At 42.7% G+C, this 26,420-nt stretch overlaps 1 protein-coding gene across 1 annotated transcript in view; it reads left to right on the forward strand.

Annotated features, from left to right (window-relative positions):
- Window positions 1–23,890, forward strand: part of LOC112228570 (adenosine receptor A2b) — a 28,703-nt gene extending 4,813 nt beyond the window's left edge. Inside the window, exon 3 of the mRNA XM_024393997.2 lies at window positions 21,749–23,890. Coding sequence (XP_024249765.1) covers window positions 21,749–22,520 — 772 coding nt within the window. The 3' untranslated portion in view covers window positions 22,521–23,890. The remainder of the gene's footprint in view (window positions 1–21,748) is intronic.
- Window positions 23,891–26,420: the final 2,530 nt, after the last annotated feature.

The following is a 26,420-nucleotide window of genomic DNA, read 5'->3' on the forward strand; positions in this document are numbered from 1 at the left end:
TATCTAGCCGGCTGGCCTCAGAGTGTCATCTTATTGATATAGAGCTGGAGGCGGCAGAGGAGCACACTGGTAGTGGCAAACAGTCTGCCAGCCTGGCAGCCCAATGACAGAGGAGACAAATTGGTTCAGATAGAGAAAAAAATCTTTGCACCTTCTGTCTCACAAGACAAGAACTGGGACATCAGCTGGGTATTTATTTTGAAATTGCAGTTTATCAGCATAAAGTATGACTAAGGTCAGGAGTTTCTCCTGCTCACAGGAATCCAGAGGCCTGATTAGTTTTCCTCCTGGCTGATGCACATACTCCCCCCTCCCACTGCCAATCACAACAACGACAAACTCATAAACATCATACAGGAATACTCATACATTACATAGAGACACTCACAAGCACACATTGAAATGTACACACAAGCACTGTCTCTCTCACACACACACACACACACACACACACACACACACACACACACACACACACACACACACACACACACACACACACACACACACACACACACACACACACACACACACACACACACATATTCGGGTAACACTTTACTTGATTATTATTAACCAAGCTTATTTTTACGTTATCCAGTGGGAATTACGTTATTAGGTCAGTAGCAACTGTTTTGATGAATAACATAATAACTTCAACCGATCATGTACTAACATACCAAAATCAATGTCTTCATGTATTATTTCCCTTATTTTGATGGACGTGGAATAGTCCCAAAACTGCAAAACCCATCACTCTGGCACTCCAGGCAAGATCAAGCAAACGCTAAAAATATTTGAACGATTTGAAATCTGGATGGTAATTGGTGTCATTTTAACATGTTGAGTGAACTCAACATGGGGTGTCAGGTAGCCTACTGGTTAGAGCGTTGGACTAGTAACCGAAAGGTTGCAAGATCGAATTCCTGAGCTATGAAATAACACATATGGTATCATGAGGTAGCCAAAAAAGTGTTAAACAAATCAAAATATATTTTATATTTGAGATTCTTCAAAGTAGCCACCCTTTGCCTTCATTCCATCTTTGCACACTCTTGGCATTCTCTCAACCAGCTTCACCTGGAATGCTTTTGCAACTGTCTTGAAGGAGTTCCCACATATGCTGAGCACTTGTTGGCTGCTTTTCCTTCATTCTGCGGTCTGACTCATCCCAAACCATCTCAATTTGGTTGAGGTTGGGGGATTGTGGAGGCCAGGTCATCTGATGCAGCACTCCATCACCCCCCTTCTTGGTAAAATAGCCCTTACACAGCCTGGAGGTGTGTTGGGTCATTGTCCTGTTGAAAAAAAAATTATAGTGCCACTAAGCACAAACCAGATGGGATGGCTTATCGCTGCAGAATGCTGTGGTAGCCATGCTGGTTGAGTGTGCCTTGAACTCGAAATAAACCACAGACAGTGTCACCAACGAAGCACCCCCACACCATTACACCTCCTCGTCCATGCTTCACTGTTGGAAATACACATGCGGAGATCATCATTTCACCCGTTCACCAACACTACTCACAAAGACACGGCGGTTGGAACCAAAAATCCCCAATTTGGACTCCAGACCAAAGGACAAATTTCCACCAGCCTAATGTCCATTGCTTGTGTTTTTTGGCCCAAGCAAGTCTCTTCTTATTATTGGTGTCCTGTAGTAGTGGTTTATTTGCAGCAATTCTACCATGAAGGCCAGATTCACACAGTCACAGTTGATGTGTCTGTTACTTGAACTCTGTGAAGCATTTATTTGGGCTGTAATTTCTGAGGCTGATAACTATAATGAACTTATCCTCTGCAGCAGAGGTAACTCTGGGTCTTCCTTTCCTGTGGCGATCCTCATGAGAGCCAGTTTCATCATAGCACTTGATGAAACTTTCAAAGTTCTTTACATTTTCTTTATTGACTGACCTTCATGTCTTAAAGTAATGATGGAGTGTCTCTTTGCTTATTCGAGCTGTTCTTGCCATAATATGGACTTGGTCTTTTACCAAATAGGGCTATCTTCTGTATACCACCCCTACCTTGTCACAACACAACTGATTGGCTCAAACGCATTAAGAAGGAAAGAAATTCCACAAATGAACTTTTAACAAGGCACACCTGTTAATTGAAATGCATTCCAGGTGACCACCTCATGAACCTTTGTCTCCAGGGATGTTTTTAGGACACTCTTGGGATGTTGTGTCATGATCCCCTGGAGGTTTTGTCTAGTTCCTAGTTGGTCCTGGGTCATCACTGAGGACATTTTTAGGATGTTCTTGCGACATTGTGTCATGGTCCCCTGAAGCTCCCCAGGACGTTCTTGCAACATTTTTGTCAGGACCCGGTAATGAACCCGGGTCTCCGGAGTGAGAAACACTCACTTAACCAACTGAACCACGAATAGTCGGCAGAAGCCAGAAGATAAGACAGACACAGCCGTACTTGATTGGAGTATTTAATAAAGTAAAAAAGGAAAGTCCTTCAGGCAAACATATAACTCCACAACGTCAAAAGTAATTCCACGAGAACAAAGGTAATCCTCCAAGACAAAAAGGTAAATCCACAGGGTGGTAGGTATAGCATGAAAAAACCTCAAAGGATACTCAAAAATGTATAAACAAGAACAAAAACAGAATTCCACAAGAGAGTCCAACGGGAGCAACAAAAGTTCACAGCATACTAGGGCTGGGTGCTAACATACAAACACAGAGCAAAGAACTGAGGAAAACTAAGGGTTTAAATACAATCAGGGGAAACGAGGCACAGGTGCAAATAATAACAGGGAACAAGGGAAAGCAAAAGGGTCAAAAAGCACAATGGGGGCATCTAGTGACCAAAGACCGGAACAACCCTGGCCAAATCCTGACAGAATCCCCCCCCTAGGAACGGCTCCTGACGTTCCTACCAGCTTTCTCGGGGTGGAGGGCCCTGAACTGACGAATGAGGTCAGGGTCCAGTATGTCTTTAGCAGGAACCCAGGAGCGCTCCTCGGGACCGTAGCCTTCCCAGTCCACCAGATACTGCCAGGACCGCTGCACCCGGCGGGAATCCAGTATCCGATGGACGGTATAAGCCGGCTGGCCTCCGATGACACGGGGCGGAGGGGGAGGTCTGTCTGCCGGGACAAGGGGAGAAAAAACAACAGGTTTTAATAAGGAAATGTGAAACGTGGGATTAATCTTAAGGGATCTGGGTAAGTGTAGGCGATATGAAACTGGGTTAACTCTCCTGGCAACCTTAAAGGGACCGATGTATCTTTGGGACAGCTTGCGAGACTCCACCCGTAGTGGTAAGTCTCTTGTGGAGAGCCAGACTCTCTGGCCGGGGCGTAGGGTAGGCCCGGGACGGCGACGTCTGTTGGCTTGTTGTTGGTACCTCTGTGAGGAACGCAGAAGATTAAGACGGGTCTTCCTCCACATAAGCCGACAGCGTCTGACGAACTTCAAGGCTGAAGGCACTCTGACTTCTGCCTCCTGGTCTGGGAACAATGGAGGGGCATAGCCAAACTGACACTCGTGCGGGGACATACCAGTGGAGGAGGAGCGCAAGGTGTTGTGTGCGTATTCGGCCCAAACAATGAAGGACGACCATGTGGATGGGTGGTTAAGAGCCATACATCGGAGGGTGGTTTCCAGCTCTTGATTCATCCTCTCTGTTTGGCCGTTGGACTCCGGGTGGTACCCTGAAGATAGACTGGCAGAGGCCCCCATGAGTTGGCAGAAGGCCTTCCAAAACCTTGAGGCAAACTGGGGACCTCTGTCGGAAACCATATCTTGAGGAATGCCGAAGACTCGGAACACATGGTTAATTACCAACTCAGCCGTTTCCTTGGCAGAAGGTAACTTAGTCAGGGGACGAACCTGGCCGCCTTTGAAAACCTGTCGATGATGACTAGGATAGTAGTATTGCCATGGGACGGAGGAAGGCCAGTAATAAAGTCCAACGAGATATGGGACCAGGGTCTGTGGGGAACAGGTAAAGGGTGAAGGAGTCCTTGAGGGCGGAGGTGAGAAGATTTGCCCTGGCAGCACACGGGGCAGGCCTTGACGAAAGTGGCAACGTCTTCTCTTATGGTGGGCCACCAGAACTTACGCTGGATGAACTCCAAGGTGCGACCTACGCCCGGGTGACAGGTGAGACGAGAGGAGTGCCCCCACAGAAGGACCTGAGTCCTCATTGCCTTGGGGACAAACAACCGATTGGCAGGACCTCCTTTCGGGCCCGGTTCGATAGCTTGTGCTCGTCTCACGGTATCCTCAACTTGCCACGAGATCGGGGCCACGATCTTAGCAGCAGGAAGGACAGGCATGTCCGTGTTGTCTCGAATGGCAGGAGCGTAGACTCGGGACAGGGCATCCGGTTTGAGATTCTTCGACCCGGGCCGATAGGTGAGGATAAACTGGAATCGATTGAAGAAAAGAGACCATCTAGCTTGTCTGGAGTTCAACCGCTTCGCCTGCTGGATATACTCCAGATTTTTGTGGTCCGTAAGCACCTGAAACGGGTGAGAAGCCCCCTCGAGCCAGTGTCTCCATTCCTTCAATGCCATCTTAACCGCTAGGAGTTCACGATCCCCCACATCGTAGTTCCTCTCAGCCGGGGTAAGCCGGTGTGAGAAGAAAGCGCACGGGTGGAGCTTCTTGTCTTCACCCCTCTGAGACAGGACAGCTCCAACACCAACCTCTGATGCGTCTACCTCCACCACAAATGGTTAATCCGTAGTCGGTAGTATCAGGATGGGAGCAGAGAGGATGCGCTGCTTGAGTCCTTGGAAGGCCGTCTCAGCTTCTCTTCCCCACAAAAACCTTGCATTGCCACCCTTGGTTAAAGCTGAGAGAGGGGCTGCCACCAAGCTGAAGTTCTTGATGAACTTGCGGTAAAAGTTTGTGAAGCCCAGGAAACGCTGAACCTCCTTAACGGATTTGGGGGTGGGCCAATCCGCTACCGCCCCTACCTTCCTGGAGTCCATTTGGATTCGACCGGGTTCCACTACAAATCCCAGGAATTGTACTTGGGATGAATGGAATTCACATTTTTCCGGCTTAACGTACAGATGGCTGTCTAGGAGGCGTTTGAGTACTTGTCTGACATGCTTTGTGTGTTCTTGAAGGGAGCTCGAAAAGATGAGGATGTCATCCAAGTAAACAAACACAAATATGTTAAGCATATCCCTAAGCACATCGTTTATGAGCGCTTGGAACACAGCTGGGGCGTTGGTCAGGCCGAAGGGCATCACCAAGTATTCGTAGTGACCAGTAGGCGTGTTGAAAGCGGTCTTCCACTCGTCACCAGGTCTGATCCGCACAGGATAGTATGCGTTCCGCAGGTCAAGCTTAGTGAAAACAACCGCTTCCTGGAGCAGCTCGAAGGCTGTGGCCATAAGGGGTAGCGGGTAACGGTTACGGACAGTTATGGCTTTGAGTCCCCGGTAGTCGATGCAAGGACGTAATCCACCGTCTTTTTTGGCCACAAAGAAAAACCCTGCTCCCGCCGGGGAAGTGGATGGACGCCATAGGCCTGCTTCCAGAGCTTCCTTGATGTAGGTATCCATAGCAGCTCGTTCGGGAGGAGATAGGGAAAAGATCCGACCCCTGGGGGGGGCAAGTGCCCGGAAACAGGTCGATGGGGCAATCGTAAGGTCTATGGGGTGGTAGCATGGTGGCCCTCTGTTTGCTAAATACCAGTTTGAGGTCATGGTAACACTCGGGAACTCGGGACAGGTCGATGGATTCTAAAGACTCGGAAGTAGAACTCGGGGAACTCGGGAAAATACAAGTAGCTTGGCACGTAGGACCCCACTGCTTGATAGTGCCCACAGACCAGTCGATGTGAGGGTTATGGCTGTGAAGCCAGGCGTATCCAAGGACGAGAGGGAACTCGGAACAGGAGATCAGATGAAAGTTCATCAATTCCTGGTGTTGGGAAACTGAAAGTCGCAAGGAGAGTGACATAAGTGACAAGTCCAGATCCCAAAGGGCTTCCATCCAATGTAGTAACCCTCATGGGGTCACTTAGAGGTTCAGAGGGAACGCCATTCTCCTTTGCCCAGACACCATCCATGAAGTTACCTGCGGCTCCAGAGTCTACCAAGGCTTGAAGGTGAAGCTTGTGGTTGTCCCAGGAAAGGGTGACTGGAATGAGCAGACGGGAGTTGGACGGATGGGAGGAGGTTATGTTTCCCGTTACAGTTCCCCCCGGTCTGCACAGGACAGAGCGTTTCCCTGGAGCCCGGGACACGTGGAACGGAAATGGCCCGGTTTGCCGCAATATAGACAGCGTCGCTCCCTCATCCGGCAGTCTCTCTCAGCCTGGGAGATGCGTCCAATCTGCATGGGTTCCGGTGGAGCCAGCGAGGATAAAGGTGGGGACTCGGAGCTGGGACTGATAGGGGCTAGAGGTCTACGGTTGAGTTCTCTCTCTCTCAGACGCTGGTCAATGCGTGAGGCCAACTTGATCAGGGACTCGAGATTGTCCGGTGGTTCCCGAGTGGCCAGTTCATCTTGGATAGTGTCGGAAAGGCCCTTCAGAAAGCACACCGTGAGCGCCTCGTCGTTCCAGCCACTCGCTGCTGCCACCGTGCGGAACTGGATGGTATAGTCCGTCACGCTGCGCTGACCTTGGTGGAGAGTCAGGAGCTGTTTGGCTGAGTCAGGACCACTGCTAGGGCCTTGAAACACTCGTTTGAATTCCTCAGCAAAGGCAGAGTAGCTGGCACAGCAGGGACTATGGGCATCCCACACAGCAGTAGCCCAGGCCAGGGCTTTTTCCGACAGCAGGGTGATGATGTATGCGATCTTGGACCGATCTTGGACGAGGGTTGCAGCTCGAAGGAGAGAGAACATTGGGTGAAAAACCCTTTACAAGCACTCGGATCACCTGAGAACCGTTGGGGAGGTGGAAGGCGAGGTTCAGCCAGGGGGTTAACTGCCACGGGTATGTGAATCTGAGGCACTGGGGCGGGAGCTGTTGCCGGGGTAAGTCGATCAGATATCTGCTTTATGGAAGTCAGCATCTCCGACAGAAGATGAGAATGTCTAGCCATTAAGGCCTCTTGCTGAACCAGAGCGGCTTCGTGGCATTGGATAGTCTCCTCATGGTGGGACAGCATGGCAACAAGGTCCTGGGAACTGGCTGCCCCTGGGTTCATTTCTGGCTCTGTGTTTCTGTCAGGACCCGGTAACGAACCCGGGTCTCCGGAGTGAGAAACAGTCACTTAACCAACTGAACCACGAATAGTCGGCAGAACCCAGAAGATAAGGCAGACACAGCAGTACTTGATTGGAGTATTTAATAAAGTAAAAAAGGAAAGTCCTTCAGGCAAACATATAACTCCACAACGTCAAAAGTAATTCCACGAGAACAAAGGTAATCCTCCAAGACAAAAAGGTAAATCCACAGGGTGGTAGGTATAGCATGAAAAAACCTCAAAGGATACTCAAAAATGTATAAACAAGAACAAAAACAGAATTCCACAAGAGAGTCCAACGGGAGCAACAAAAGTTCACAGCATACTAGGGCTGGGTGCTAACATACAAACAAAATTTTGTCATGTTCCCCTGAAGTTCCCCAGGACATTCTTGCAACATTTTGTCATGTTCCCCTGAAGTTCCCCAGGACGTTCTTGCAACATTTTGTCATGTTCCCCTGAAGTTCCCCAGGACGTTCTTGCAACATTTTGTCATGTTCCCCTGAAGTTCCCCAGGACGTTCTTGCAACATTTTGTCATGTTCCCCTGAAGTTCCCCAGGACGTTCTTGACGGCCTTGACGGGCTTGGCAACAGTAAAAAGGGGTGAGGTGTAATGAAACTAGGGTCTGTGTGCCCTAGGTACTTTTTCCTGAGGAGGGGTGACATCCCCAACAAACCAGGAACTAGACAAAACCTCCAGGGGAACATGTGGGGCGTCCCCATTGTTGTTTGCAGGGAACTATTGGAGATTACGTGTATGTGGGTGTGTGTGTGTGTGTGTGTGTGTGTGTGTGAGTGTGCGTACGTGTGCGTGTGTTTACATTTGTGGGCTTGTAGAGTCTCTATGTATGAGTATTCCTGTATGATGTGCATGAGTTTGTTTGTGTTGTAATTGGCAGTGGGTGGTGGTATGTGCATCAAATTGACTGAAGTACTACATTTTTTTATTTATTTTGGTATGTTATTACATGATTGATTGACGTTATTACATTATATATGAAAAGAGATGTTACTCACCAGTTAATGCAATAACCACCGATTAATGTATTAACTTATTACATTTACCAGGAAAAGGTTTACCTTTCAGCATTTTATTACGTTTAGGTTGCTGGTAAACATTATGATTTGTTTCATCCTTTCCAACTACAAGTCCCAGTACGACACATCACTTTACATTTGTATTTATATTTTATCCAAATTTGACCGAAGTCATGTTTGAAAAGCATCGGGAAAAGTGACGTAAAGAGGAGCACTATAGAGCAGGAGTGAAGCCACTGTCCACATTAGACCCACATCATATACCTAGTCCTCCTATTGTTTTTGAAAAAAAAACATTTTGTCACTCTGAAGCCAACCTAAATCGAGGTATAATGGCACACACAAACATTAGCAACCATGATATCCTGCAAGTTATATCGGCCAATAAAGATCAGACAATTCGGCAAAAATAAAGACATACCTTGAAATAAACAATGACATGAATCAGTATTTGACCATTAATTTCTGCAAAACGTGCAGTATTCTGTTGATGGAGTTTTTGTAGCTTACTTGCTAGCTAGCTAGATTATTCCATCCCCAAACACCATGCTAGATCTGTGTGGTGCAAGTGGGCCAGTTCGTTTTGTATGGCCCGGTGCACCTAGATAGCTAACTATCTTTGTTTGTTTTTTACCATCTACTAGCAACATAACATGGCAAAACTCTTTGGGCACTTTAGTACCAATTTATAATATAATTATGACATAACATTGAAGGTTGTCCAATGTAACAAGAATATTTAGACTTAGGGATGCCACCCGTTAGATAAAATACTGAACGGTTCCTTATTTCACTGAAATAATAAACGTTTTGTTTTTTCGAAATGATAGTTTCCGGATTCGACCATATTAATGACCAAAGGCTCGTATTTCTGTGTGTTATTATGTTATAATTAAGTCTGATTTGATAGAGCAGTCTGACTGAGCAGCAGCAGGCCCATAATCATTCATTCAAACAGCACTTTTGTGCGTTTTGCCAGCAGCTCTTCACAAGCACAGCGCTGTTTATGACTTCAAGCCTATCAGCCTAATGGCTGGTGTAACCAATGTGAAATGGCTAGCTAGTTAGCTGGGTGTGCGCTAATACCGTTTCAAACGTCACTCGCTTTTAGATTTGGAGTAGTTATTCCCCTTGCGCTGCGAGGGCCGCTGCTTTTGTGGAGCGATGGGTAACGATGCTTCAAGTGTGGCTGTTGTTGATGTGTTCCTGGTTCGAGGAGGGGGACGGAAGCTATACTGTTACACTGGCAATACGATAGTGCCTATAAGAACATCCAATAGTCAAAGATATATGAAATACAAATGGTATAGAGAGAAATAGTCCTATAAATACTATATTAACTACAACCTAAAACCTCTTACCTTGGAATATTGAAGTCTCATGTTAAAAGGAACCACTAACTTTCATATGTTCTCATGTTCTGAGCAAGGAACTTAAACGTTAGCTTTTTTACATGGCACATATTTTACATGGCACACATTTTTACATGGCACACATTTTACATGGCACATACTGCATATTGGCACATATTACTTTCTTCTCCAACACTTTGTTTTTGCATTATTTAACTTATTGACGCTACCCATCCCGGTACTGGGAAAATTGTCATCAGCAACTGCTGAATAGCATAGCGCCACAGTCAAATAATATTACAAAAAAATATTAATATTCATGAAATCACAAGTGCAATATTGCAAAACACAGCTTAGCCTTTTGTTAATCCACCTGTCGTCTGAGATTTTGAAATTATGCTTTACAGCGAAAGCAATCCAAGCATTTGTGTAAGTTTATTGATAGCATAACATAACATTATGTACACTAAGCATTAAGTAGCTAGGTCACAAAAATCAGAAAAGCAATCAAAACAATAATTTACCTTTGATGATCTTCGGATGTTTTCACTCACGAGACTCCCAGTTACACAACAAATGTTCCTTTTGTTCCATAAAGATGATTTTTATACCCAAAATACCGACGTTTGTTTGTCTCGTTATGTTCAGAAATCCACAGGAAAGAGCGGTCACGACAACGCAGACGTATATTCCAAATAATATCCATAATGTCCACAGAAACATGTCAAACGTTTTTTATAATCAATCCTCATGTTGTTTTTAAAATATATATTCGATAATATATCAACCGAGTGTGTAGCTTTTTCAATAACAGCGGGAGAAACAATGGCCGCTTTACTCAGTTGCGCAAAACTCACTCTGAGAGCCGCCACCTATCCACTTACGCAATGTTATTCATCACGCTAATTTTTCAAAATAAAAGTGTGAAACTATGTCTAAAGACTGTTGACACCTTAGGGAAGCCATAGAAAAAGGAATCTGGTTGATATCCCTTTAAATGGAGGATAGGCATGCATAGGAACAGAGAGGTTTCAAAATAAGAGGCACTTCCTGATTGGATTTCCCTCAGGCTTTCGCCTGCAATATCAGTTCTGTTATACTCACAGACAATATTTTTTACAGTTTTGGAAACTTTAGAGTGTTTTCTATCCTAATCTGACAATTATATGCATATTCTAGTTTCTGGGGCTGAGAAATAGGCCGTTTCAAATGGGTACGTTTTTTAGCCAAAAATGAAAATACTGCCCCCTACACACAAAAGGTTAAACCAAATTGAACATGTTTCATTATTTATTTGAGGCTAAATTGATTTTATTGATGTATTATATTAAGTTAAAATAAGTGTTAATTCAGTATTGTTGTAATTGTCATTATTTCAAATAAATAAACACATTTTAAAAAATCAGCCAAATAATCGACACCGGCTTTTTGGTCCTCCAATAATCGGTATCGGCGTTGAAAAATCATAATCGGTCGACCTCTAGTTGGTAGTCATCGTAATCATTTGGTACAAAGTAGGACCCGCATATGACTGAAGGGCTTTTTTGATAAATGTCATTTAAATTGTGAAAATAGAAGCGTAAAATGTGTTTATTTGATAAACTTTTGCATAAAGACCGTTTCGAATTAAATATCATCCATCTACGTTGTTAGATTTGTGGAAATATTTTGTGCAACCTGCCCTTTAAGGCAAACTGCTGCTTTTCCATTTACAGATGTTTCCCAAGAATGTCCTCAATCAGTCAAATTGTCTTTTCCCTTCCCAGTATGTAATTCACATTATTCCCTTCATGGGTGAAGAGTCAGACAGACTATTCCTAAGGGGGTGTTAAATAAAAGGACATCTCATCATCATATACAGAAAGGTTGCTGCTCAATGCCAGCAAATGCATTATATAGTCTCATAACTACATTCCTTTTTAGAAATCCAGATGGATTTAAACATCCTTTTTTACAGTTTTCCCCTTTACCCCAGACCCACATCACACACGTGGTAATGAGAAAGGTATATGGTAAGCTCAAATTACTCTAGTATTTTTTTTTTTTGTGTATGTGTTTGTGAGAGTGTGATTGTGTGTGTGAGTGTGTGACTGTGTGTGTAACTGTGTTTGTGTGTGTGTGTGTGTGTGTGTGTATGTGTGTGTGTGTGTGTGTGTGACTGTGTGTGTGTGTGTGTGTGTGACTGTGTGTGTGTGTGACTGTGTGTGTGTGTGTGTGTGTGTGTGTGTGTGTGTGTGTGTGTGTGTGTGTGTGTGTGTGTGTGTGTGTGTGTGTGTGTGTGTGTGTGTGTGTGTGTGTGTGTGTAAACTGTGTGACTGTGTTTGTGAGTGTGTGACTGTGTTTGTGAGTGTGTGTGTGTGTGTGTGTGTGTGCCTGGGCCTTAGTCTTGTGGGACTGTGGTTCCCTCAGATCAGAGTGTTTTCACAGCTGGCTCTGGTGGAAGTGAAAAGGCAGACTCAAATGCTTCAAACCAGGAGAGATGGAGCTCTGTTTTGCACCCTCTGACAACACTAATACACACCCATTTTAGGGCCTTTGTTTCCTTTTCATGTTTCCCAGAAAGAGACATCAAACTATTTATGTATTTTCTTCCACCCACACCATACCGTTTGAAGGGAAAGATCCAATAGCATAGCCTCTGGCTATCCATGTTCCAAGAGTTAACAAACCTGCCAGGGCTTTCTTCACCTAGCTGTCTCTCACCAACAGTCTCTTCAGTTCATGTTCTCAGGCCCCACATGTTTCTCTCTGCTCAGAAAGAACCAGTGTTGTGTCCTTGAAAAGCTGCTTTCCTCTGCTAATGAGACTAAACTGGTTTTTAGTGGCTTTTTTCAGAAGGATGGTATTGCCAAACTAAGTGTGTGGACTTGCCACTATTGAGCCCCAAACACTGTCAGGCTGTCTCAATAAAGTTAGTCATTTTGGCTTTTGCAGTTGTTTCAGGCAACAGGTCTTTTCTACTACATTAATGTTATCACACATAACAGATGATGTACAGTGGGGCAAAAAAGTATTTAGTCAGCCACCAATTGTGCAAGTTCTCCCACTTAAAAAGATGAGAGAGGCCTGTAATTTTCATCGTAGGTACACTTCAACTATGACATACAAAATGAGGAAAAAAAATCCAGAAAATGACATTGTATGATTATTTATTTATTTATTTGCAAATTATGGTGGAAAATAAGTATTTGCAGGATATTTACATAATCAAAGTGATATTTGATTTGCATAATCAAAGTGTAGACTAATGCAAATAGTCTGGGTAGCCATTTGACTAGATGTTCAGGAGTCTTATGGCTTGGGGGTAGAATCATGAGGTTGCCACTGGGTCAAAGGGAAACACCTGTTCCCCTTGAGGCTATACTGTGGACATCTCTGTTTGAGACTATACTGTGGACATCTCTGTTTGAGACTATGCTGTGGACATCTCTGTTTGAGACTATACTGTGGACATCTCTGTTTGAGGCTATACTGTGGACATCTCTGTTTGAGGCTATACTGTGGACATCTCTGTTTGAGACTATACTGTGGACATCTCTGTCATGTTTAAGCGGATGTGCTTTGTGATTACTGACTCTGTGTACTAGCCTGGCAGAGGTTTGTGGGCTGCAATGTGCACCAGGCGGAAGCCCAGGAACCATGGGGTTAGAAAAGGGATGTGTGGGGAGAGAGGGACAAAAAAAGGGAGACAGAGAGAGTGAGAGAGATGCCAGCGTGCTGTCGTCATGCCAGAACTAATCTGCTCAGCCGCTCATTTACTGGCCCTCACAGTGAGAAATGTCACCAGCCCATCAGAGAGAGCGAGACAGAGATAGGGAGATAATATATAGAGAGTGAGATAGAGATACGTAGATAATATATAGAGAGTGAGAGAGGGCCCGAGGGAAAGTGAGAGAGTAGGAGAAAGAGACAGAGAAGGAGAGAGAGGGAGACAGAAATAGAGAGTGTGTGAGGGGGAGAGAGAAAGAGGGAGCATGTGAGGGAGACAGAGAGTGAGAGAGACAGAGAGAGTGAGAGAGCTGTCCACCCCCAGATATTAGTCACTGTCTGGAACACAAACCTTTCTGGGCTTGACTTACAGGTTAGAGGACTAAGACGAGAGAGAGAGACTGAGAAATGTATGGATGATGAGAGAAGAAGAGAGAGGAAGGAGTGATGTGTGTGTCCACCCTATAGCCTTAGGGCCCATCACTTCAGGTCCCTAAACATGGTCATGGCTGTCTGTGGATTATTGATGGCACTGGGGGCACAGCATCCTTCACTGAGGTGATGGGGAAATGGAGAAATAGGGAGAGAGGTAGAATCATTTACTGCTGCATTATTTAAAGTCCCAGTCATCTGTTTTGAGGCCTTGGCGTCTGAGGTGCTACAGTACTAATACTGTAGGTAATGATTGAAAGCCACGGTTATCTTGTCAAATGAGCTACTGTTGCCTGTGAAACTTAACTTGTATGAAATTTGTCCTGGCAAATTGTAGCTGTTTCATGAGGAGGGAAGGGAAAAACATTTGCAGCAGAGAACGACCACTTCATCTTTTTGAATAAAACCCAAAAGTAAGTTTTTCCATTGCACTTAACTATTAGTCTATATAGAAATATCATATGCCTTACCAGAGTGTATGTAGATTACTTTAATAGTCGTTGATATTTGTCGTCCTAGAGGAAATATCATATACCTTACCAGAGTGTATGTAGATTACTTTAATAGTCGTTGATATTTGTCGTCCTAGAGGAAATATCATATACCTTACCAGAGTGTATGTAGATTACTTTAATAGTCGTTGATATTTGTCGTCCTAGAGGAAATATCATATGCCTTACCAGAGTGTATGTAGATTACTTTAATAGTCGTTGATATTTGTCGTCCTAGAGGAAATATCATATACCTTACCAGAGTGTATGTAGATTACTTTAATAGTCGTTGATATTTGTCGTCCTAGAGGAAATATCATATGCCTTACCAGAGTGTATGTAGATTACTTTAATAGTCGTTGATATTTGTCATCCTAGAGGAAATATCATATACCTTACCAGAGTGTATGTAGATTACTTTAATAGTCGTTGATATTTGTCGTCCTAGAGGAAATATCATATACCTTACCAGAGTGTATGTAGATTACTTTAATAGTCGTTGATATTTGTCGTCCTAGAGGAAATATCATATGCCTTACCAGAGTGTATGTAGATTACTTTAATAGTCGTTGATATTTGTCGTCCTAGAGGAAATATCATATGCCTTACCAGAGTGTATGTAGATTACTTTAATAGTCGTTGATATTTGTCGTCCTAGAGGAAATATCATATGCCTTACCAGAGTGTATGTAGATTACTTTAATAGTCGTTGATATTTGTCGTCCTAGAGGAAATATCATATACCTTACCAGAGTGTATGTAGATTACTTTAATAGTCGTTGATATTTGTCGTCCTAGAGGAAATATCATATGCCTTACCAGAGTGTATGTAGATTACTTTAATAGTCGTTGATATTTGTCGTCCTAGAGGAAATATCATATGCCTTACCAGAGTGTATGTAGATTACTTTAATAGTCGTTGATATTTGTCGTCCTAGAGGAAATATCATATGCCTTACCAGAGTGTATGTAGATTACTTTAATAGTCGTTGATATTTGTCGTCCTAGAGGAAATATCATATACCTTACCAGAGTGTATGTAGATTACTTTAATAGTCGTTGATATTTGTCGTCCTAGAGGAAATATCATATACCTTACCAGAGTGTATGTAGATTACTTTAATAGTCGTTGATATTTGTCGTCCTAGAGGAAATATCATATACCTTACCAGAGTGTATGTAGATTACTTTAATAGTCGTTGATATTTTGTCCTAGAGGAAATATCATATATCATATTACTTTAATAGAGTGTAAATATAGTCATATTTGTGTCCTAGAGGAAATATCATATACCTTACCAGAGTGTATGTAGATTACTTTAATAGTCGTTGATATTTGTCGTCCTAGAGGAAATATCATATGCCTTACCAGAGTGTATGTAGATTACTTTAATAGTCGTTGATATTTGTCGTCCTAGAGGAAATATCATATGCCTTACCAGAGTGTATGTAGATTACTTTAATAGTCGTTGATATTTGTCGTCCTAGAGGAAATATCATATGCCTTACCAGAGTGTATGTAGATTACTTTAATAGTCGTTGATATTTGAAATATCATATACCTTACCAGAGTGTATGTAGATTACTTTAATATCGTTGATATTTGTCGTCCTAGAGGAAATATCATATGCCTTACCAGAGTGTATGTAGATTACTTTAATAGTCGTTGATATTTGTCGTCCTAGAGGAAATATCATATGCCTTCAGAGTGTATAGATTACCGTTGATATTTTACCAGAAATATCATATGCCTTACCAGAGTGTATGTAGATTACTTTAATAGTCGTTGATATTTGTCGTCCTAGAGGAAATATCATATGCCTTACCAGAGTGTATGTAGACTTTTACTTTAATAGAAATATCATATACCTTCAGAGTGTATGTAGATTACTTTAATATTGATATTTGTCGTCCTAGAGGAAATATCATATACCTTACCAGAGTGTATGTAGATTACTTTAATAGTCGTTGATATTTGTCGTCCTAGAGGAAATATCATATACCTTACCAGAGTGTATGTAGATTACTTTAATAGTCGTTGATATTTGTCGTCCTAGAGGAAATATCATATACCTTACCAGAGTGTATGTAGATTACTTTAATAGTCGTTGATATTTGTCGTCCTAGAGGAAATATCATGCGGAAATATCGTTTACATGATTATCGGGGCTAGTGACTCAACTATAATGACATTACATGTCATTATTACATGCTATAATCAGAGCAAAGTGAAGTCACATGAGCACTGACAACAAATGTTCATGTTTAAACTGTGTACATGACCAATAAACTTTGATTTGATTATCCTATATCTACTGTATATTTGCTATATGGTTTCATGGTTTGGCGTGAGAACTCAGTGTTAGGGCTCTGTTCAATCTGTATCGCTGAAGCGTTACACCTTGCGTAATAGAAAATGAAAACTGCAATATGCAACTTTTTGGGTGACCCGACCAAATTCACCTTGAAATGTGAGTTTTAGCAACCACGAAATGGCAGAGCGATTTCTGTATAGTGCACCTTTAAAGGTCATTTTTGATTAAGCCGACATATGCAGCGTTTTTGGCAGTGTAGAACCAGAGGAGGCCTAAGGATTTTTTTTTTTAAATTATACTGAACAAAAATATAAATGCAACATGCAACAATTACAGTTCATATAAGGAAATCAGTCAATTGAAATGAATTAATTGGGCCCTAATCTATGGATTTCACATGACTGGGCAGGGGTGCAGCCATGGGTGGGCCTGGGAAGGCATAGGCCCACCCACTTGAGAGTCAGGCCCACTCACTGGGGAGCTAGGCTCAGCCAATCAGAATGAGTTGTTCCCACAAAAGTTTTTTTTTACAGACAGACATACTTCTCAGCTGAAATACTTTCATCAGCTGTCCGGGTGGCTGGTCTCAGACGATCCCACAGGTGAAGAAGCTGGCGTGGTTGCACGTGTCTGTGGTTGTGCGACCTGTTGGACGTACTGACAAAATGACGTTGGAGGCAGTTTGTGGTTGAGAAATGAACATTAAATTCTCTGGCAACAGCTCTGGTGGACATTCCTGCAGTCAGCATGCCATTTACACACTCCCTCAAAACTTGAGACATCTGTGGCATTGTGTTGTGTAACAAAAATGCCCATTTTAGAGTGGCCTTTTATTGGTGCACCTGTAAATGATCATGCTTCTTGATATGCCACACCTGCCAGGTGGATGGAATTATCTTGGCTAAGGAGAAACTCTCACTAGCAGGGATGTAAACAAACCAATCACATTTTGACTTGCAATGGGTGGGACCGTTTTAAAAAAGTGACGGGCCTAGACATTTCTCTAGTGAGGGCAAAATAAAATAATCATTGGGTCAAGCAGTAGTTTTCCCACGCTTGCCTCTGCATGGTCAATCTGAAGTCTGCAGTGGCCCGTACAGCATTTACTGTGATACAGACCTCTGCAGAAGTCAGAGCAATCATACTTCTAGCACATCGGGAAGCTCTCATACGCATCCAATAAATTGGTCTGCACCGCGTCACTCATAGTGATTCAAGGCTAATCTCTATAGCCTTCCAGGTAATTACAAGCAACTGACTAAACGAAAAGACCTCACATCTTCTGAGATGTTGGAATCTGTTTCCCAGTGCTTGACAATAGAAGCTCAGCCAAGACAGCATGAAGTAAAAAGATTGCACCATTTTCCCACCTGCATCTCCATCCCAAATCTCCCCCAAACAAAATGACCCTACATTTAGGCTATTATTTATATGTGTATTTCACACTATGTTGAGGTAAAAACCAGAGTATAACGCTTGTATGGATGTCAACCCCAACACATGTTCATGTCATCGTTACCAATCAACTGCATTACAGTTCAAAACTGATTTCTGTGTGCTAGTTATTCTAAAAGCTTATACAAATGGGAGTTAGCATTTAGCAGTCACTTTTTCTAAACCGGAAAAGGGACAACTTCTACATGTTATGCAGCAATAACCACATTGTGGGCCTGTTGCAACACATAAATCATGACGGACTTGAGAAATATCCGCTTTCTTAGATCAGATTTGTCGAATGTGCGCCAATCCAGCATCCTTCTATCCCCCACAGTATGAATTCCATTGACCTCTTTACCACATCTATCCCAATTACCTCCCTGATATCTTTCCAGGAGTTCAAACTCCTTTCCGTATCTTTAAAATCCCTACATGAGGAATAAATATGTTTTTTTATTTGTGAACTTGTTCTGACAGATTTCCTCAAAGTTCTTGTTTGTTGTCAAGGAAGTGAGTTTGTGTTTATACAGGATGATCAAGATGAACTTCTTTCTAACTTCTTTTCCAAATGATCATCATCTGGTGAGTGGTGCTGTTTTGTTGCAGCTTGCCTGCTGTTAGACATCTCTTTGAAAATAATGACTGTGAATCATTGTTGCATTTAAACCTCAGATCACCGGTTAGTGTGATGAACGTGATCAAATATATTTGCAAAGGGAAGTAATATCTGGTTTGTTCATTTCCTTTTGGTAATGAAATGGTTGTGCTTTTGTATTGTTCTGATTTCAAGGGGCCTACTGGAGTGAATGGGATGCTTTATCTTTAACGTGATTTAATGCTGTGTGTGACTGCTGTTGCCTGTCTTATCAGCCGTGTCTATGTGTTTGACCAAACCTCTCTCTCCTTCAGCTCCATGGAGTGCACAGGTATTAGCCTTGCGGTCGCTGTCCATTCAGCACCTTGAGCCTGTCACTGTTGATGTGACACTGTTGTTATTACTATGGGTGATAGTGTGATAGTGGTGTTAGGCTACCATAGGTTATGTAAACAGTGTGTTTTTTGTTTTGCTAGTTGCATTATTTTATTCTGTGTGTCATGTTGTGTCCATGCTGAACTGTCACTGTGTGTGCGGCAGCCTGAAACACGGACAGGCCTGTTTGATTCATTCATAATGTCATCAAAAAGCATTGCTCCTCCTTCACTACAACTAGAATGGTCTGACTACAACATATACAATGTCGGGTTCATTAAGTGATGCTATGTTTTCAGTTTTTTATTTTATTTCTGAGTTTGATACAACGTAATGGAAGATTTTTGGTTCCTCTGAAGGCCTAGGTCCTATAGTCATGGTTTGCCACTGGTTTACGTGGAATGCATTCTCCGCTAACGCAGGTACATTGTTTTTCAATTTAAATCCTGCCGTTACGCTGAACTTCCGCCGTAAGGAAATCTCTGAATCAGAGAGGTGCGGGGGGCTGCCTTAATCGACATCCACATCTTTGGCGGAATAGGCTATGTCGTGCCCTCTTCAAGACTGTCTTAGTGTGTTTAAGACCATGATAGTTTGTTGGTGATGTTGACACCAAGGAACTTGAAGCTCTCAACCTGCTCCACTACAGCCCCGTCGATGAGAATGGGGGAGTGCTCAGTCCACTTGTTCCTGTAGTCCACGATCATCTCCTTAGTCTTGTTCACATTGAGGGAGAGGTTGTTATCCTGGCACCACACGGCCAGGTCTCTGACCTCCTCCCCATAGGCTGTCTCATCTTTGTCTGTGATCAGGCCTACCACTTGTGTTGTCGGAAAACTTAATGATGATGTAGGAGTCGTGCCTGGCCATGCAATCATGAGTGAACAGGGAGTACAGGAGGGGAATGAACACACACCCCTGAGGGGCCCCTGTGTTGAGGATCCGCGTGGTGGATGTGTTGTTACCTAACCTTACCTCCTGGGGTTGGCCCGTCAGGAAGTCCAGGATCCAGTTGCAGAGGGAGGTGTTTAATCCCAGGGTCCTTAGCTTAGTGATGAGCTTTGGGGGCACTGTGGTGTTGAGCGCTGAGCTGTAGTCAATGAATAGCATTCTCACATAGGTGTTCCTTTTGTCCAGGTGGGAAAGGACAGTGTGGAGTGCAACAGAGGTTGCATCATCAGTGGATCTGTTGGGGTGCTATGCAAATTGGAGTGGGTCTAGGGTTTCTGGGATAATGGTGTTGATGTGAGCCATGACCAGCCTTTCAAAGCACTTCATGGCTACAGACGTGAGTGCTACGGGTAGGTCTGACATGCACTGTCAACTGTGGGCTCTTTTATAAACGTGTTGTGGGTTTGAATTCTTTCCGAAGGCACTGTATAACTTCTGTGTGTTCAACACTGTATAGATAGACTGTTGTTCTTAGAGAGGTGATGAGTTTTACTCTGACGGTTTTTCCTTTCACATGCCTGTCTCTGAGTCAATGTGCTCACTGAAATGTGGTGTAACAGTTAGCCAATATATAAGTCAATTCTTAACTTCTTACTTACTCAACACATCACAAATTGCCAAATTCTTATTCTTTGTGCAATACTCCTGTTCGCTGCAGCTGATTCAGCTTTTTTGCTCTTAGGCAAATTCTTACATTGATTCGATCATAGATTACGTAACGTTCCAATATTAATACTAACATGCCACTTAGAATGCATTCCCTATACAACACATTCCTTAATAAGTGGTAGCCTATGCTATGGATATTGGAACAGAGCATATGGAGCCCAATGGCATTCATATGCAGACCTCGATCAATAGAAAGGTCGTTCCACGAAATGAGTGTCTTTTATTTTAAGTAGAAATTGTGCACAAATATGTCATTTTAAAAGCCTGTTATTTTAAATAAAGTGCCCTTTAGTGTAGACCACATGGAAAGTTCAATAAATCAGATATTTTTATATAAATAATACTTGCTAAAAAGCAATAATTCTGCATTTTGACATGTCCCTCTGTGCACCCACTGTGATTTTAACCCACTTTTTAAATTTTAACATTTTCACTATCATTATAAAGCCCTAGATATTTTGTGGTTTGACAAAGTCATTTCTGAAGATTATTATTCATAAAAACTGTCCCTTGTTTTAAGATCAACTCGGTTACGTGAACTGAACTTTTGTTTTAATATGGTGAAACTATGCTTTAAAAAAAAATGTTATTCACGGAAACATTGAACATCTAATAGTCAAATCATAGTGTTAAAGTAGGTGAGCTGGTTCTGGCCCTTTTCTTTTTGGGTCGAGCATAACACGCCAATGTTACCCACAGATAGACAGGCTAGAAACGTTTTCACAATTTCAATTGTTTTGTGAAGCTTGTATTCCCCCATTCCCTCTGTCACAATGGGATTTATAACTGAATTACGATGAAATCGTTAACCCTTTTTGGTATTTAACCTCTTGAGATGGGAAAACATGAACCACCCAGAAGTCTGTTGGAATGATGTCTCGTTATGTTTTGGTACCCTGCTTTAGACAGTAAGATGGAAATTATATATTACTCCTATCACAGGCTCTAATTTAAAGTTCAGTTGGAAGAACTTTAAGGACAGCATATTTGCTTCTCTATTGCCCTATTGTCTTTCTGCAATAACTCATTATTACGTTATTTTAATCATGAATAGGTGTGCAGCATAAGCACCATAATGCTTGATAGAGGGCCACTGTGGCCGTTAAGGGCACTCAGTCACAACTCTTAGGGAAAAGAAAATAAGACCCATTTATAACCCCCATGGATATTAACCAGCGTCTTTTTGGTCTTCCCTCATCCTCTTATCCAGGTACAAGGAGCTGGTGACGGGTACGAGGGCCAGACGGATCATCGCCATCTTATGGATCCTGTCTTTCGTCATCGGCCTCATCCCATTCCTGGGTTGGAACCTGAAGGTGACTTCCTGCCGTCAGAATGTCTCCAGTAGCCTGACGAATGGCAATTATTTGGGGGACAATGCCAGTACCACCATCCCCCCCCTGGTGGATGATCTGGGCAGTGCAGGTGACTTCCTGAGCAGCTGCAAGCTTAACTGCCTGTTTGAGAGTGTGGTGGACATGCACTACATGGTCTACTTCAACTTCTTCGGCTGCGTCCTGCCTCCTCTGTTTATCATGCTGGGCATCTATGTGAAGATCTTCACCGTGGCCCGCAAGCAGATGCACCAGATTGAACTCAAGTGCTCAGTGAGCAGCAATGGGGACAGCCACCATCACGGGCTCCTGCAACGTGAGATCCGTGCCGCCAAGTCTCTGTCCATCATTGTGGGGCTGTTTGCCCTATGCTGGCTGCCCGTGCACATCCTCAACTGCCTGACCCTGTTTTACAAGGACCTGTGCAAGCCGGCCCCTGTCATGTACATAGCCATCATGCTGTCACATGCCAACTCAGCCGTCAACCCCGTTATCTATGCCTACCGCATCCAGGACTTCAGGAACACATTCCGAAAGATCCTGACGCGTCACGTCCTATGTCAGAAGGAGGAGCCTTACCTCCACTCCTCCAATGGGAGCAGGCGGAACAGAGACCAGATCCACATGACCATTGACCCTTTACTCTGAGGGGTGGGGCTACATGGGGCATGACCCTTTACTGTAAGGGCAGACACCAGTGTTCGTGAGGCGACTAGCCCCGCCTACATAACTTTACTTCAAGGGTGGGGCCACAGGCATGACTCAAGGAGAGAACCAACCCCCCAAAATACTATCTGTGTTCATGTTATTGTTGTATTGTATTCTTCAATGACATTTTAAGTGAGATTATAAATGTTTACAGAACAAAGAGAGTGGGTATGATGAAATGTGAAACTGAATAGATGATCTGCCTTGAATGGGGAGCATTGCTTATGAGTTAATCTGAGTATCAGGGCCAGGTGATGAAAAGGTAGCCTGGTCCCAGATGTGTTTGTGCTGTCTTGCCCACTCCTATGGTCATTGTCATGGCCATAGGAGTTGGCAAGACACCACAAACACATATGGGACCAGGCAAGTGAAAAGCAGGCAAGAGTCTTAAAGCTGGAATCCGTATTAGGTAAAACTGCCATGTCCTTTTGCAATTTATAACAACAAAGAAGTTACTTCAAACAACGAACTTCGAGTTTTTTTCCCTCTGATATAATTTCACATGCATTAGAACAGCCACTCTGCTGGATGCTTCTCTCCTTTGTTTCATCAACAAAACAAAAACAATAACAAATGCACTGGGGTGAACAATGGCACAGTTCACCTTATGATTTCAACTGTTAAGGATTTTATTTTTATTTTGTCAAAGCTAACTGGATTTGCAGGACTGTGAAATGAACCCATTACTACAAGATAACACATAATTTACCATTCCTACACATTAACCATAACTCAAAACATTGCTTTTTCTAAGCCTTAACTTTTCAAAATAATATACATCAATTGTTCAACTTTTATACCAATGTTTGGTATTTTATTTATTGTCATGTAGCATCATTTTACATTTAACCTGGCTGAGGTGTGTACTGTATTGTTCATCATGGGCTACATCGCACTTGCTCAGTACAGGTCTTGTGTAAAAAACAGACATAGGAAAGTCTGCCTAGTGGAACAATTTACGACTGCAACATCAGCAAAATCTCCAGTGAGAGGGCATAACACACACGCAACACAGCTCGGAGTGGAAAAGTATTTTTAAACATAATATAAACTTGTGGAGTGTTATTGTGCTCTGCTTAAATTTAGCAAATGTCATGGCTTCTTTAGTGTCATGGAGAAAGCTCAGGAATATACAGAATGTGGTGAGGAAGACTGACTGAGTGGGGGAAAAATAAACCTGAAATTCACAGACACAGAGGATATTTGGAGGTTGAGACGTCTGGCAAAAAAACAACATATAAATCATCACTCACAAATACAGTTGAAGTCATAAGTTTAAATACACTTAGGTTGGAGTCATTATATCTTGTTTTTCAACCACTCCACAAATGTCTTGTTAACAAACTATAGTTTTGACAAGTCGGTTAGGACATCTACTTTCTGCATGACACAAGCCATTTTTCCAACAATTGTTTACAGACAGATTATTTAACTTATAATTCACTGTATCACAATTCCAGAGGGTCAGAAGTTTACATACACTAAGTTGACTGTGCCTTTAAACAGCTTGGAAAATTCCAGAAAATGATGTCATGGCTTTAGAAGCTTCTGGCAGACTAATTGACATCATTTTAATCAATTGGAGGTGTACCTGTGGATGTATTTCAAGGCCTACCTTCAAACTCAGTGCCTCTTTGCTTGACATCATGGGAAAATCAAAAGAAATCAGCCAAAAAATTGTAGACCTCCACAAGTCTGGTTCATCCTTGGGAGCAATTTCCAAACGCCTGAAGGTACCATGTTCATCTGTACAAACAATAGTACACAAGTATAAACACCAGGGGACCACCTAGCCGTCATACTGCTCAGGAAGGAGACGCGTTCTCCTAGAGATGAACGTTCTTTGGTGCGAAAAGTGCAAATCAATCCCAGAACAACAGCAAAGGACCTTGTGAAGATGCTGGAGGAAACAGGTAGAAAAGTATCTACATCCACAGTAGAACGAGTCCTATATCGACATAACCTGAAAGGACGCTCAGCAAGGAAGAAGCCACCACTCCAAAACTGCCATAAAAAAAGCCAGACTACGGATTGCAACTGCACATGGGGACAAAGATTGTACTTTTTTGAGAAATGTCCTCTGATCTGATGAAACAAAAATAGAACTGTTTGGCCATAATGACCATTATTTTTGGAGGAAAACGGGGAGGCTTGCAAGTCAACATCATCCCAACCGTGAAACACGGGGGTGGCAGCATCATGTTGTGGGGATGCTTTGCTGCAGGAGGGACTGGTGTACACAAAATAGATGGCATTATGAGTTAGGAAAAATATGTGGATATATTGAAGCAACATCTCAAGACATCAGTCAGAAAGTTAAAGCTTGGTCGCAAATGGGTCTTCCAAATGGACAATGACCCCAACTATACTTCCAAAGTTGTGGCAAAATGGCTTAAGGACAACAAAGTCAAGGTATTGGTCCTGACCTCAATCCTATAGAAAATCTGTGGGCAGAACTGAAAAAGCGTGTGCGAGCAAGGAGGCCTACAAACTTGAGTCAGTTATGCCAGCTCTGTCAAGAGGAATAGGCCAAAATTCACACAACTTATTGTGGGAAGCTTGTGGAAGGTTATCCGAAACGTTTGATCCAAGTTAAACAATTTAAAGGCAATGCTACCAAATACTAATGTAGTGTATGTAAACTACTGACCCACTGGGAATGTGATGAAAGAAATGAAAGCTGAAATAAATCATTCTCTCTACTATTATTCTGACATTTCACATTCTTAAAATAAAGTGATGATCTTAACTGACTTAAGACAGGGAATTTTTACAAGGATTAAATGTCAGGAATTGTCAAAAACTGAGTTTAAATTTATTTGGCTAATGTGTATGTAAATTTCCGACTTCAACTGTATATGCCTCATTATTTGAAAGGTTGATTATTACTTACTCATGACATCCTTTTTTAAAATGAAAGATTTACATTATCAGTTCTAACAATGACTTATTTTAGGGTCTTGCTGTAGCCTAAATTATATGGGAAAACAAATCTAGGATACCCTCTTCCCTTGGCATCCCTAGAAGGGCCATTATACAACCCTAACATGGACATCCCTCACATCAACACAGCTCTGATAATTTGCCTAAATGTCTCTCTGTAACAAAAGGAGAAGAGAGAGAGGCTGGCGTCTCCACATGGACACTGGGATTTAAGTGTCACCTGAAACAAACCAGGTGGCTTCTAATACTCAATACTGTCAGACTGTAACGACTTCCACTGCATACGGTCTGTCCTTGTCCTCAGCATGGCAGTTAAGAGCCATGTGTTTCCACACCCAATCAGAACTCCTAAATTCACCACTCCACTCCACCAAGCCAAATCAGTCAACACAATGCTAAGGAGGTCCCTCTTTATTGAACGAATCAAGGATCCAGGGTCCATTCTGAATTGAGTTGCGGAAATAGAAAGTAGGATTAAATTAAATTCAAATGGGTTATTTATTTCTGAATTGCTTTGAATTATATTCTACTTCCTTCTATTCAAAGCCAATTCAAAATCATGGTTTGAATTTAAATAAATTCAAAAAATCCAAATTGACCCCAACCCTGCTAGGAACACTTAAGCCTAACCAAATGTTAGGGGGCTGACAAGTTCTTGTTCTGTGAAAGACAAAAACATGCTTTGTCAGTGTAAGTGTCATTGCGGTATTGTATCTGTGAGTCTGAGACAGATCTGTTAAATAGACGGTGCATCGCTCTTGGTTTGAATTCCAAGATGTCTCTCTCTACTTGACCACCCAACGTATGGTCTTGCACATGTTTCCTGTGTGGAGATAGAAAACCAAACCTCAAAATAATTCCAGTTTAACGAGGCTCCGTTTGGACATAATGGCACAC

Source organism: Oncorhynchus tshawytscha, linkage group LG30, assembly GCF_018296145.1.
Source record: "Oncorhynchus tshawytscha isolate Ot180627B linkage group LG30, Otsh_v2.0, whole genome shotgun sequence".
Lineage (NCBI taxonomy): Eukaryota > Metazoa > Chordata > Actinopteri > Salmoniformes > Salmonidae > Oncorhynchus > Oncorhynchus tshawytscha.